Source organism: Argentina silus (genome assembly GCF_951799395.1).
Source record: "Argentina silus genome assembly, chromosome: X".
Lineage (NCBI taxonomy): Eukaryota > Metazoa > Chordata > Actinopteri > Argentiniformes > Argentinidae > Argentina > Argentina silus.
This window is the reverse complement of record NC_139653.1, coordinates 30,977,670-30,991,700: the sequence shown is the minus strand read 5'-3', so window position 1 is coordinate 30,991,700 and position 14,031 is coordinate 30,977,670. Positions and strand designations below refer to the sequence as shown.

Genomic DNA, 14,031 nt, shown 5'->3' with positions numbered 1-14,031 from the left:
AATAGACAGGAGGGTTGTGTGTGTGAAGTGATGTAGTCAAAGGAAAGAGCTGCCCACTGCTGCCTCCCAGGGACACCACCTCCCCACCCCCACTCCTTCAGCCCCCACAAGCCCCTGCGGATGCCTCCCACCTCAGCTCCACGATAGAGGAAAGACACAGGCAGACCTACTGCAGCCCCACAACGATGACAAATCGCACAAGCACTGCCAAAGACACTCAGACAGTAAAAAGCATCCATTAAAAATTCATTCACGGCACACAGCTCCTACTTCAAACACTCCCCAGCCTTACTTACGCCCAGCGTCTTACTTTAGAAGGCTCAACGTAGTGCTCTTCACTTTTTTTTTTTTTTTTATATCTTACCTACTTTCATCAAAAATTATTTCTTTCTCTCTCATCTGGTGAGGTCATTGATATATTTGTATTCTTCTCTGTCTTGTACAGTCTGTGGAGTAGTTTTTTTTTTTCTGCGTAGAACATACCGTACTTGTCCCATGACCTCTAGTCATATGCTGGTCTATGTGCTTTTCATACAACAACCCTTTGCCTTCAAAATTAGATGTCTTCAGGGGGGTGAAATTGTATGTTTTTTTGTTATGCATAAGGTTAATAGTTTGACCCCGGTGAGAATCTTGTTAATGTCTTTTTACGAAGGCCATTGTCATTTTAAAGTCTGTTTCGAAAATAAATATTCTCCTCACCCCCTGCTGAGTTCAAACCAATATAGAGGGAAACCATGTCTTCGAATAGTATTACTTTAACACATTTTTTATTTCAAGTGTTATTAGCTTCTAAAATCTTTAGCAAGACTGCTTCGACAATGCACGTACAGTTCAAATCTGAGAGGGTCTTCAAACAGAATGGAGGATTATTTTCCCTCAGACAGGCATCACATTGATAAGGAGAAAATCTGGAGGGAAAGCTTATGGAAATTGGGCAATTGTAATACAAGCAAGCTTACAAATAAAAATAGATATTGGTCTTTGAGGGAGCAAATCCATAGCTCCCTCTCATGGCTGTGCTGTGCCCGTCTGAGCCATGCCAAAGGCGGGTATGCCAGGCGCCAGTGACAGCTGCCCCGGTGGACAAGGGGGAGGGTGTGATCGGGTTACTGCATGTGAGATGGCCGCTTGGGAAATATCCCCTCTTCACTCAGAATGGCGTGAAAACCCCCTCACAGCCAGTTCCCCCGAGCCACTCCACACTAGCTCATGAAATATTAAACCACCAGTGTTGACAAGAAATAGGTTTTAAGAAATTGAAAATCCCCCCCTCATTCCCCAAGTAAATGCATTTTCTGCTCACTGAAAGACTACATGTATTCACTGCCAGTCTCATGTTTGTTGTGAGAGGGCCAAAGATATGTCTTATTATATAAACCTCCTCCGTTTGAGGGGGATGATGGGAGGTTTATGGGATGTGAAGCCATGTGTGGTGCTTGACACCCCTCTACTCAGACAGGGTAGACAAGGTGATATGTTGTCAAGCACTGCAGATATCCCTACCTATCTAGGGGGATGACCCAAGTGAGACAAGATTGAACTGATCACTCCCTAGAATCAGATGTCAATATCAGCTTAAATACTGAGACTGCATTGCCTACTAAATTAGAAAATGAGTAATGTGTGTAGACAGGTTTGATACAGATCAGTCTCACAGTATGCTTGGTGGACATTCTCTAGGAAGTTTTTTCCAGGAATCTGTTGCTGAACAGTATAGTGTAGTTTATGTTTCAGGAGGTCCATGTTTTTATTGGAGGCCAGAGGCTTTTGGAGTTGCTCTCCATGTGAATTGGAATTTAATGTGGCAACCTCGACTTTTTTCACATTTATCAGTGGAAACTATTTTCCTGGGGCTTTTTTAATCCACAAGTCAGCAATTTCAAGTTTTTATTCGATTTTTTTTTGCTGATGTATCAGCATCTGGCTATCAGACATTCACCACAATACACAATGTACAGTATACAGGTGTATTTTATCTGCTGTTTTAGTCCTTTTGGTTACATGTGGTATACATGGTGTATGTGAAAGATCATTGAAAATATGTTCTTACATTGAGTATAGATTTCTGTTACACAAGGCTACTTGATACTTTGGGGATTGCGCTCCAGTCAATTGGGAAGCTAGGGGTTTGTGAACTTTGCATTACCAAACCACTATGTACGATTACTCAACCATTGTAATTGCAAGATAATTTCATCCCCTTTCCTATTTCCCAGTCATAGGACGAGGTATCCAAATCAATGCTTAGCCTGCTCTCATGTAATAAGCTTTCCAGCATTTGAATGTGCCTCTCAGAGTAGGAAACCGCTTATAAGTGCTATAAAATTCAGAGAGTGATACATATTTGGTCATACTATGCAAATGTATCAGGATTCTTTAGATAGTTGTCATAACTCTGCAAGTATTTTTGAGTCCTCAAGAGGTGTCCTAACTTGTTATGAATAAGCTATGACCTTGTTTGAAAGGACAAAAATGAACAGTTTCCAACCACCACCTTTCAAAACCTGTTACATGATTGGGATAAAATCTGTCTGATTTTATAACATTTCAGCTGCATGAGATTTACGAGAGCCACGAGATTGAGGCTGATGCAGTTTTTAGAGCGAGGCGCTCTTAAACTCCGCAGTTACTTCTAACAGGCTGCAGGGAGCAGCAACCTCCTTCATTGTGGGAGGCACTTTTCATGACCAATCATGAATGTTTTCTTGGCATGTGTACCTGAATAAGGACAAGCCCTATAGGCCTATGCCACAAGACTGTGGTTGGATATAAATCATTATGGTAAGCTATTTGAGAGATTGATTGCACATATACAGTATATGGTCAGTTGACGGCTGTGTTATGTGGTGATTATTAAAACTGAATTCATAGGACGTTTTTTTGAGGATTTCAATAGCTGTCATGTTACCGTCATGTTTTCAAGCCGTGCAGTCAGAATTGCACTTAATTGTCCAACTTGAGACACAGATGCACCGCCTGTTCTCGCCTAGCCTGAATTCTAGTCGGATTCAATTTTGGAGTCAAACAAGCCTTATGACTTATCAATAGATGCCATAATATACGGCACGATATACGCACATTTCAGGATAGGATAGATGTTTTACAAATATTTGACAACGTACATCTCCTTAAAAGATGCCAATTGGATATGGATAGCATCATTTTTGTCAGTTCCCCACTTACGGGAAGGTCTTTTGCGCTCCCTGGAGAAATTCAAATAATCCGTGCGCTTTTTGCCAATAAGAAAAATTCAGTAGTGCAATAGTGACGATTTGTGGTCTACCAAAGACAACCATTACCAGTCTAATAACTCCAACATTAATTAATTACAGCACCACACATCATCTGAAGATTTTATTGATTTCCCCATCACTCAATGTCAAATTATCAGCAAACAATTTGCCTTTATGGATATCGGTGTACCGTAACCCCTTAACCCTAATGAAAAAAACATGATAGGGTATGTGGTATGCCTATTATATTATTGTGCTCATCAGGCCAATACCAAAACAAACCATAAACATGTTTTACCCTCAAGGTGGGTAGTATCAATCATCCATTGTTATGTTAATTTACTGATGTTATTATTTTAATTTAGAGTGTCACTACGACTGCATTCAGTGTTTAGAGCAAAACCAATATGGGAGCAAACTAAAGGGAAAGTCATCAAAATCTTATTTGTGGCTCCAAATAATGTTATAAAAAGAAATTAATTCATAAAGCTATGTAGCCTACGCACATGAAGCGACACGATGCTACAACATGATCAATGGAAGATGGCGGCTTGACGAGAATACTTAGGAATTTACAGGGTGATTTTCAAACAGTCGCAAGCAGATAGGCAAGCGTAATCTGAGGTTTGAACCTGACTTGGCCAATTTTCAAAATTGACGACAGTGCGCAAACACCTAAATTCCACCTGCACCTGGCTCTGTATATGCCCCTGGAAAAGATGTACCAGTATAGGATGTGGCACACCATACTTTTACGCGACACAGAAAATAGAATATATAGCATGCTATCGATGGTCAAGTAATCAGAAAATATAGATTTGACAATCACGCCATTCTGGATTTATTGGGGATCGGGACCAGAGCTTTTCCAGTGCTTTGCATTCCATTGCTGACCGTCTCAATCAGCTGCAGCTGATTAGGATTTTGCCATTTATGGCGTTATGTTTTATAGCAAACTTTGATGCAGTAAAATTAGCTTTTGCTTTTGAGACAGTACGCAATGGAGCACAGGAGGCATGTTTCCCACTCAATACTGGTGTGCTCAGCAGATGGTGAAGGTTTCCTTATGAACGAAACTACTTTTTAAGCCTATAATCAACTGGGCGCTTAGTGGTGTAGCACACGAATGTGCCACGTACCAGTACATACCACGTAATCGCAAGGTTCAATTTGATTCCGACCCTCGACCTATCTTGCATGTCATCCCTCCTCTCTCTCCCATCCTTCCTGTCAATCTCTACTGTCTCTATATCAATAAAGCAGAAATGCCCTAAAAAACATATTTAAAAAAAAAAAAAAAAAAAAAGGGAAAAAAAAGCCTATAATCAATTAAAGGATCCAAACCATATGATGTTATATGAAAATAACAAACATATTATTGGTGACTCTTACAATGTACGTATTATTAATCTGGATTTTAAGTGACCCCTCTGTACCTAGGCTGTCGCTTGCCACTTGGTTCACGAGTTGTAAAGCCTTTTCCTCTCATTGGTTCAGGGTTTTAATCGCCTCCGGTCCCCCACCAATGCCACTTTCATGGGAGATTGTTGAGTGTTTATCTTAAGCTCTTCGTTTTAAATCAGCACATTTCTTTTTCATAGGAAATATATCATTTATTGAGTTGGTGATTCTTTCTCTTTTCTCTTTTGATGACACACTAATTCTCCCACTTTGTTTTGTTTTGTTTTAAATTGTTAAGTCTAGCAAACTCGTGATTTCATTTGAGGTTAAGTGTTCTGATGTGGATTTCCCCTCTTACAAGTGACAGTCCATTCGAAAATGATATGAGTGAGGCGCACACATTATTTAAATAAGGCATGTCCGCCTCTTTTTGCACTTACCTCCGCACACAAGTGCGGCATAGAAAGATCTTTGAAAATATCTTCTCAATAAATAGGAGCAGGAAAATGTGCACGTACGTCAGCTTTTAAGTTCCTTTGAAAATCACCCTATTAATTTCATTTCAAGTGCAGTTAGTATTTTAGGTATTACAGAAGTGTCCTAAATGGTGTGTCATAACTTTAGGAGGGCATAAGAGCTGTCATAAGTCACTGTTGAGTTGCTAATGTTTTTTTTTTTTGTGAATTCAGTTACATTTATTTACAATAATATACACATTTAAGTCATTAAACAATGTTACACCATTTCAGTTACGTTTGTCTGTTTATGATTGCATATTATAAGTTAAGAGCTTCAGACACATTATAACCTGCAGAACTGCAAAATTGTTGTAGGATATTTGCAGGGTAAAATGTTATCCATTATTGTACAGCTGTCATGATATACAGGAAAAACAATGGCCCATTGGCAATGGGAATGTGACTGACCAGCAAACCCAAATGTTAAATTTCCTAATTGGTTAACATTAATTGGTTAGGTTTTGACCTAGTCAGGCAATGGCACAGAAAAGTCATATGCAGCTGCTAACATTGGTAACTAGGTAGCTGGCTAACTAATGTAATGTTTCACTTTCAATGTCCTGAGGATCCGTAGGTCAAGATTGCTGAGCCTGGGCGGCCAAGGTCCCTCCTCCTGTTTTACATCTCCCTGCTATGAAGAGTTCTTTCTTTTTTGTGTCACTAACTGTTCTCATCTTTCCTTGCCTCCACAGCTGTCACCAAATATGTGTCTCATCAAACTTAAAATTAAATGCTTGTCTCTTTTTCTGAGTGTTAAGCAACCATCCTACAACTATTGTTGATTTAGCCTATGTCCACTGTATTATATATTATATAGTGAAACAGTTACAAAATGTGAAATACAATTCATAGTTATACCTAAGCTTGTGTGCAATTTTAAATTAGTTTCAAACACAATTAGGAGCATGTTGATTTTGATCCCAGTAGGATTGGAATTCTAAGAAACAGTTGATACAAATGATACACACATGATATACTAAATAAAGATAAGATAGGATGTGGAAATTAATATAGGATACCACATTGAATTTAGGATTTACTTCTGTAATGGCAAATAGTATTTATCTTATCTTTGACTTTTGAGATAAGATAGGAATAGCGATTAGTAACTTCTGTAATATGGGCCCTGGTCTATTTTGTTTAATTGCCAGCGATCGTGCTAGGCAATAACCAGAGGACGGAGAAAGGTATGCCTCCTAACATTTCTTGAGTGGTATACAACCATACTTTAGTTCCACTGCATACTTTGGTTCCAAATGTTTCGGTAGAAAGGTGGCAGAATGCTAGCTGGCTAAAGATGACCACAGGTTGTGGCATGTAAATTAGCTAATAAGTCAGGACACAACACTAATGCAACCCATAATTATTGGGAACAAACACATCTTGTCTAAGGGCCCGTTAAAACTAGTGATCTACCTAGTGATCTACCTAAACTAGTGATCTACCTATGTCAACCTAGGCAGAGTTTTGAGACAAAATCGCTGTATGTGTGTACGCCACTTAAGAGTTGGTCCTACTCATCGCTCAGAGTGTGAGTAAGAAGTTTGATAACGCACTTTATTCTGCGCTGTGAGCTTTTTTAGTCATAACTGCGCTTTTAGCGCGATTCCTATAAAAACTAAAACCCTCTGAGTAGGCAGTGGGAGTGCTTTATCAAGCTTTGTACGCACTCTCTCAGCAAGGAGTAGGACACATTCTTCTACATTTTACGACATATTTCAAGCTGCAAAGAACATTTGGATTAGTTTGCTCTCAAATATCTGGTTGGCTCCAAACATTGAATAGCCAATGCACTAAATTAACATAATAATGCATGATTGATACCACATTTTGTTCAACTTGAGAGTAAATAATTGTTATGGTTTATTTAGGTCTATTCATAGTATCATAATTAAATAGTACCACAATACCCTATTATGTTTTTTTCATGAAGGTTAAGGGGTTACACAGATATGTGTGAAGGCAGATTGTTTGCGGATAATTTGACACTGTGTTGGGGAAATTAAGAAAATCTTTGAATAACGTGTTGTGTAGTAATAAATTGTGTGTTGAAGTTATTGCGCTGATAATGGTTGTCTGTGATAAACCCAAGTCGTTTGCATGATTTGCACTGCTGCATTTTTCATTTTCATTTCTCCAAGGAGCTCTCTCTGCTATTGCAATGCTGCATTTTGCATTTTTCCCCCATAGATGGGAAAGTGACAACAATTATGGCACCACTCGTACCTGTATAAGAAATTGCATTATCAAATGTTTGTAAAACATCTTTCTTATTCCGAAATGTGCATGCACCGTGCATGCAGCCATCTATTGGTAATTCATAGCCTACTCATAAAGAGTTAAGACACCTCTTGAGGATTCCTAAATACTAGTGGATTTATGATAACTTTTAATCTTTGTGATAACTTGCTTTGATTCACATGTGTAAAAGTAGGACCAAATGTGCTTCATTCTTAGAATTTTTTAGCACTTATGAGCTGTTTCCTACTCTGAGAGGCTTAACTACCAGCCCAGGTTTTAGTTAGTCTCTCTTGTTTGGGCTCCATGCTTGCTATTGAAATATGACACTTCATATTATGTTCCTAAGAGATCTACCTGGGTTCATGAGTGCAGAGGGGGGTCAGTAAAGTTGATGAATCCAATCATTTCCACTTGTTAGCCAGATGCATTATTTGCAGAACAATAAGTCATCATTTGGGAGGCTGAAGGTAAGCAGGGCTTTCATTTGATAAGTGTGCTCCATTTTCTTTTCAAGGACTTTACCTCCCGCTGTCTTTTTCCATTACAAAATTAATAACCCAAAGCAAAAAAGACATCCACTCTGCGGGGTTGAAAGATGCACGAGTCCAGTCTTTAGGCGTCCAGAGTACACATGATCAATGGTTGTGTGCTGGTTTAGGTTAATCTGATAATTTGACTCAGTTCTCCTCTCTGTTCTTTGCCTCCACTCCATATTCGTATCACCAAGGATCTCAGAAATCTTGATTTCCCTTTTAACAGTACATTATTTTCCCTATTTTCCAGATAATAATCTCTTCAAAAAATTGTTTTCGATTCCAGGCAGAGCTATGAGAGAGCTTGATTTTCTTTGTAACACTATCTTAACGTTTACAATGACTCTTGCCTCAACGGTTTTCCTGATAATGTGAAAGATGTCAAGATCAATATAAGGGTGCTGTGTTTTTGTCCCAAAGCTCATATTAGTGGTGTGTGTTTCCTATCAGGTCCGTCTGGAGTGGCCAACAGACCTGGCAGTCAGCCCAATGGACAACTCCCTCTATATCTTGGACAACAATGTGGTGCTCCAAATCTCTGAGAACCACCAGGTGCGAATAGTGGCCGGCCGCCCCATGCACTGCCAAGTGCCCGGCATAGACCACTTCCTGATGAGCAAGGTGGCCATCCATGCCACCTTGGAGTCGGCCAATGCCCTGGCTGTGTCCCACAATGGCATCCTGTATATCGCCGAGTCTGACGAAAAGAAGATCAACCGCGTGCGTCAGGTGTCCACCAACGGTGAGATCTCCCTGGTCGCAGGGGCTCCTAGCGGCTGTGACTGCAAGAATGATGCCAACTGTGACTGCTACTCTGGGGATGACGGCTATGCCAAGGATGCCAAGCTGAATGCGCCATCATCCCTAGCAGTGTCCCCGGATGGGGAGCTCTTTATCGCAGACCTGGGCAACATCCGCATACGCTATGTGCGCAGAAACAAGCCCTATTTGAACCCTCTCAGCATGTATGAGGTGTCCTCCCCCATCAACGATGAGCTCTATCTGTTTGACTCTAATGGCAGCCACATCTACACACAGAGTCTGACAACAGGAGACCACCTGTACAATCTCACCTACTCAGGTGAGGGTGACCTGAGCAGCATCACAGATAAGAACAAGAACATTGTGACCATCAGGAGGGACACAACAGGAATGCCTCTCTGGCTCATGGCTCCTGATGGCCAGACATTCTGGTTCACTATCGGTACCAATAATGCCCTAAAAAGCATTGCTGCTCAGGGTCAAGAACTTGCTATGATGACTTACCATGGAAGCTCAGGCCTACTAGCAACAAAGAGCAATGAAAATGGCTGGACAACATTCTATGAGTAAGTAGCAATTATAAACTATGGCTTTGCAGCAGTATTGGATTGAAATTCAAAATCCAATTCACTGAATTTCATTTCTGGGTGTGTAACTATGGAAACCATTAATTGGTTCAGAACTATAATCAGTGGTACATGAGCTTATGCAATACAGAAATCTTTAGTAGGTACATGTTGCAGGTACTGTATTTAGTGAGTTTTAAGGTTATTTGTGACAGATGAGTTTAATATTTTGGCACATGAGAAACCTTTTTATTCCTGGATGTCTCTGTCACTCACTAGTATAATCCTATTTACTGTTATCATATCCAAATAGGATTATTGGATGATATGTTACTCATCTCTTTTCTCGCTAGCAGTGACAAACTGCACAATATTGTTTATATGGAATTGTTTGGAACACAGGCACATATCTATTGACAGGCACATTTTGCCCTTAGGACTACACTAAGTTAACATAATGGAAAAGCCAATGGGAGAAATGAATAGGGTCAAGCCACTCAGTGTGTAAGGGACCAATAGCAACATGACTACGGTTTGCTAAATTACACCTGTTTCTTCAACCCCTGTAAGACTCCAGTTACAAATGTGTGGCACCCAGGAACACTGCATGTGTAAATCTAGGTGTCTTTCCAAAGGGTGTGGTTAGTAAGCGGACTGGCTGTTCAGACATCTCTTCTTTCTCGCTTGTGGAATATCACAGCCTGACACACAATCAGTTTCTTCTTTGATTTGGCTGTCATTTGAGATGGGCCACAGTGAAATAAGACCACGAAAATGATGCTTATGTAGCCATGCATGCAACTATCTATCTAGCAGTGCTATATGCCTGTGGCTATGACAGACCCAATACATTGGACTTCTATATACTTTGTTCCTCTTGAATTTATTTCTAAAACGGCTGGTGAATTTATCACATTGGAACACAACTCTGTGTTTTTAGGATTAAGAAAAGACACCGATAATGAAAAGCCATTGACAAACAATAGCCTACTTAACAGTTCACTATGGAAGTTTAGTTGCTAATTGTTTACCTGGAGTGTTTTTGATTTGTGTTGACTGTATGGGTATCATCTGTCATATGTCATCAGTTATATTATATAATATGATATGATATAATATCAATCAATTTCTTTCCTGATTCAACCACACAATTCTTAGTTTTAGGCTAACAAACGGTGGCAAAATAAGATCATAGGTATGGGAGGTGTGACACTTTCTGTCCAATGAGGTAATTTCTGGAAATAGTTTTTGACTATTTAGGGGACTAATTTTGGCACCCCAGATCACCCCCAGAGGCAAATCTTGCATAGACTAACTTTAGGCAAAACAAATGATACAGCAGCTATGAAACTTAGCTACTTAGATATTGTCCGACCTTGAAAGTTTTGTGAAAGTGGACGCACTAAAGAATGCTACAGTAGATATACTCAACTAACAACATTGTACCAAGACACTCACTGCATCTAACACTGCAACCAAAGTAACATGAACAGTTTTGTTATGTTGCAGAACATCTCATGCAGTTCTTTGGATATAGATTTCTCATTTCTACCCCTTGAATTGGACGACCTTGGGTCTACAAAACAACTAACAAACCCACTGTAGCTGGGAAACACAACTCTCTAAACAAGGCTGAAGTGTTTATTCCCTGTATTGCACCTTTCTTTACCCACTTGCCCAGTTGTTACATAGAACATAGTATGTTCAAGTATTGCAATTATAACAACAATGAATCCAAAAATAAAATATGATACACGTTCTAACGGTTTTTACAGCATTGAATACAGATTATTTCTGTTGAAATGCACAATGTCTTGCTACTATGCATCTGTCCCTTTTTCAAGCACATAATTGTCAAAATAATGCATATGATGATATATACAATTAACAACAAGAAAACAATGATTAAGAAAGGGTTTAATTTCCTGTGTTTTTCTAAGCAATTAGATTATCACATTTCCCCCGCAAGCAGAGTTGGACTCTCCATGTTTCATTTAGGCCCAGTAAAGGAACTCTTTGTTTTTCTTGCATAATTAGCTTTGAAGGTCACTGTGCCACCTGAGGGTCAAAGCCATAATTTGTATGCATTGGAAATTCAAAGGCAGCACCATTTATCTCTGCGCACCAAAGTGTGCTGCAACATGTTTTTATCATACACACTTCCCATTACTAAATTAATTAATGTCTACTTAAGTCTTTTAGCCTTTAAACGGAATATGATTTAGTAATTGCAGAAAAAAGCACAAAGGACTGCAAAGCACAAAGGACATCTGCTACATGGTCTCACCACTATATCCCATGGCAACTTCATCTGCTCTGACATTTACTGTACGTGCAGGCACTCTAGTGACCTCCTAATGTTGTTGTTGTACTAATAAGCGCTCAGGCTTAAGGGTTACTGTAAATTAATTAATTCATGTAAGATTCTGAAAACTGCTTAATTGTTCTTCTTTGAAGGCAAAGAGAACAGTCTTTCTGAGCTTTCGTTCTCGACCAGTAATTCTCATACTAACAGAGCTCATCTAGCCATTGGGTAGAAGGAGTAGGTTGTAGGAATAGGTCAGATTAAATTGTAGAAATTTTACCTCCAACTGTAACTAATGTTAAGTAATTGCTTATAGCAATTAACAAACCACCGACATATCAAGACCGCATGATATTGCATTGGATATCACCATTCACCCATACTTATTCAAATTTTGTCATGTTATTTCAGATACTGATGTGAATCCCTCAGGTTGTGAAGGCCAGTGCAGGAGAGCGGATGTGGTAAAATGCTAGGATTTGGTTTGCTGGAAGAGGTGTTGATTTGGACTGTCATGCCTATTGTAGGGACTCAGCATGAAAGGTCAAAGAGGCAGCATGTGACATGGAGCTGATGTGATCCAAATGGACTTGTGGCCATCCAGGGGGAAAGCACTGGTGAGAACCCAGGTCCTGCCTGCCCTTCAGTCCTCCAGCCCAGCAACAGGAAGCTAATAGGCAGCGCAATGTGAGCAGGTTGGAGCCATTAGAGCTCAGTGGTGAAGCTGGAGGAGTGGCACTGGCTTAAGGCCCTAATTGAGACTTAGAGACATTGGGTCAGTGATCAAGCTGGAGCATGTGGTATTGCTCAGGAATGGGATTGGAGTCTGGGCTCTTATTGTTGAGAGGAGGCAGATTCACTCGTTTTGTCCTGAGTTGATTCATTAAAAGTGCTATGGTGAGGATGACATGGACCATGGACGGAAGATCAAATATTTCATCAGGGTAAAAAGGGTATGTGTTTGTAGGGTGGGACTTGGACTGAGTTATAATCCTCAATTTAAAAAAAGGAATCTCACAGTGCAACTTGACAACAATTATAGTATTAAGCTGTCATGGCTATGCTAGTTGTCATAGTAAAAACGGGACCCTATGCAGTTTAGGTGGTGGTGGTCGTGCTTCCTCTAACTCTAAGAAGTTGTTGTGGGTGACAGCAATGACTGTCATGGAATTTCCCAGGTGCTTGAACCTGGTCCTTCTACTTTAATGCAGTTGCACCTTTTAATGGGATCAGTTAGAAACTCAGTTTTGGCAAGTAAATATCTCGGTTGTCTTGGGCCATGAGTAAATCATCCCAGCAAAAAAGAAATATGAAATTAAGTATGTTTAGAATATAATGTTAATATAGTTTTAGTATAATTTATACCATTTACATATTACCCAGCATTCCTGTCTCAAATGTAAGTTTTTGTTAACAATAATACTTACAGTTTGGTTATTTGTTGGTTTCAATGCTCATTTTGAGATTGGATTAAGTATTAACAGTGCTACCCTTCAGTTTTGTATACTTTGATTCCTGCCATCCCTCAATTATGTGTATTAAGTTGCTCACCATAACTGCAAATAATCATTAGAAAAATAATTAGGACTACGGTAAGGTATGCCATTCAGCCCTATGTACAATACAAGTCAGAAGCCCATTATCCTCATTACCCAGCATTCCTGTCTCAAATGTAAGTTTTTGTTAACAATAAAACTTACAGTTTGGTTATTTGTTGGTTTCAATGCTCATTTTGAGATTGGATTAAGTATTAACAGTGCTACCCAAAGTGATGATTTCAGACAACACTGTGTTGCATAGGGACAAAAAAATAACTTCAGGGTTGGATTTGACCGTTCAGACCGTTAAGTCACATGGCCAGGAATCAGATTTGTGTCTGATTTCAAACCACCTATGAAGGTGCTTTGAAATGTGGTTTCAAATATCCGATTCCATGTGGTTTCTGCCTGTTCAGACTGAAAAAGACCGGTTTTAGAAAAAGTAGGATTTGAGTCACTTCAAACTGCCAGTGTGAACAAGGCTTGGTCTCCACTCCTGTTCAAATCAGATAACATTTATCTCTGGTAGATGATTTCGCTCCCACTCTCCTTTTAAATTTTGGATATTTGAGATGGTAGAGCAGAGGAAATATCTGTAAACGAATCCCTGCCATCTCATTTATTAGGCTACATTATTATGGCAGGCGGCAACATACTGTAGGTGTTCTCCAATCTGTATCCACAGCACAGATAGAAGTGCTCATTCTAAGTAATGTAACATTCACTCACTCTTATTCTGGAGGACTGACGAGCTGAAAGATTGTTCAATGCTGATGCACTCTCAGGGCCAAATGAGACAATTTTGCAATGTGATGAATCTGACTGATTTACAAACTGGGGAAAGGCTGGTTTGGAATCATTCACACCTTAGTGCTCATATTTTATAGACGGTGTAATGAGATTAGTTTATATCGTAGTTTATAAGCTAATA

General features: G+C 39.6%; 1 protein-coding gene across 2 annotated transcripts in view; it reads left to right on the top strand.

The window, feature by feature from the left end:
• tenm4 (teneurin transmembrane protein 4) overlaps positions 1 to 14,031 on the top strand; it is a gene marked incomplete at both ends in the record, with an annotated part of 153,596 nt that overhangs the window by 119,077 nt on the left and 20,488 nt on the right. For both annotated transcript variants that reach the window (XM_083696270.1, XM_083696269.1), the window contains one exon: positions 8,380 to 9,257. In XM_083696270.1, the coding sequence (XP_083552396.1) occupies positions 8,380 to 9,257 (878 nt within the window). The remainder of the gene's footprint in view (positions 1 to 8,379; positions 9,258 to 14,031) is intronic.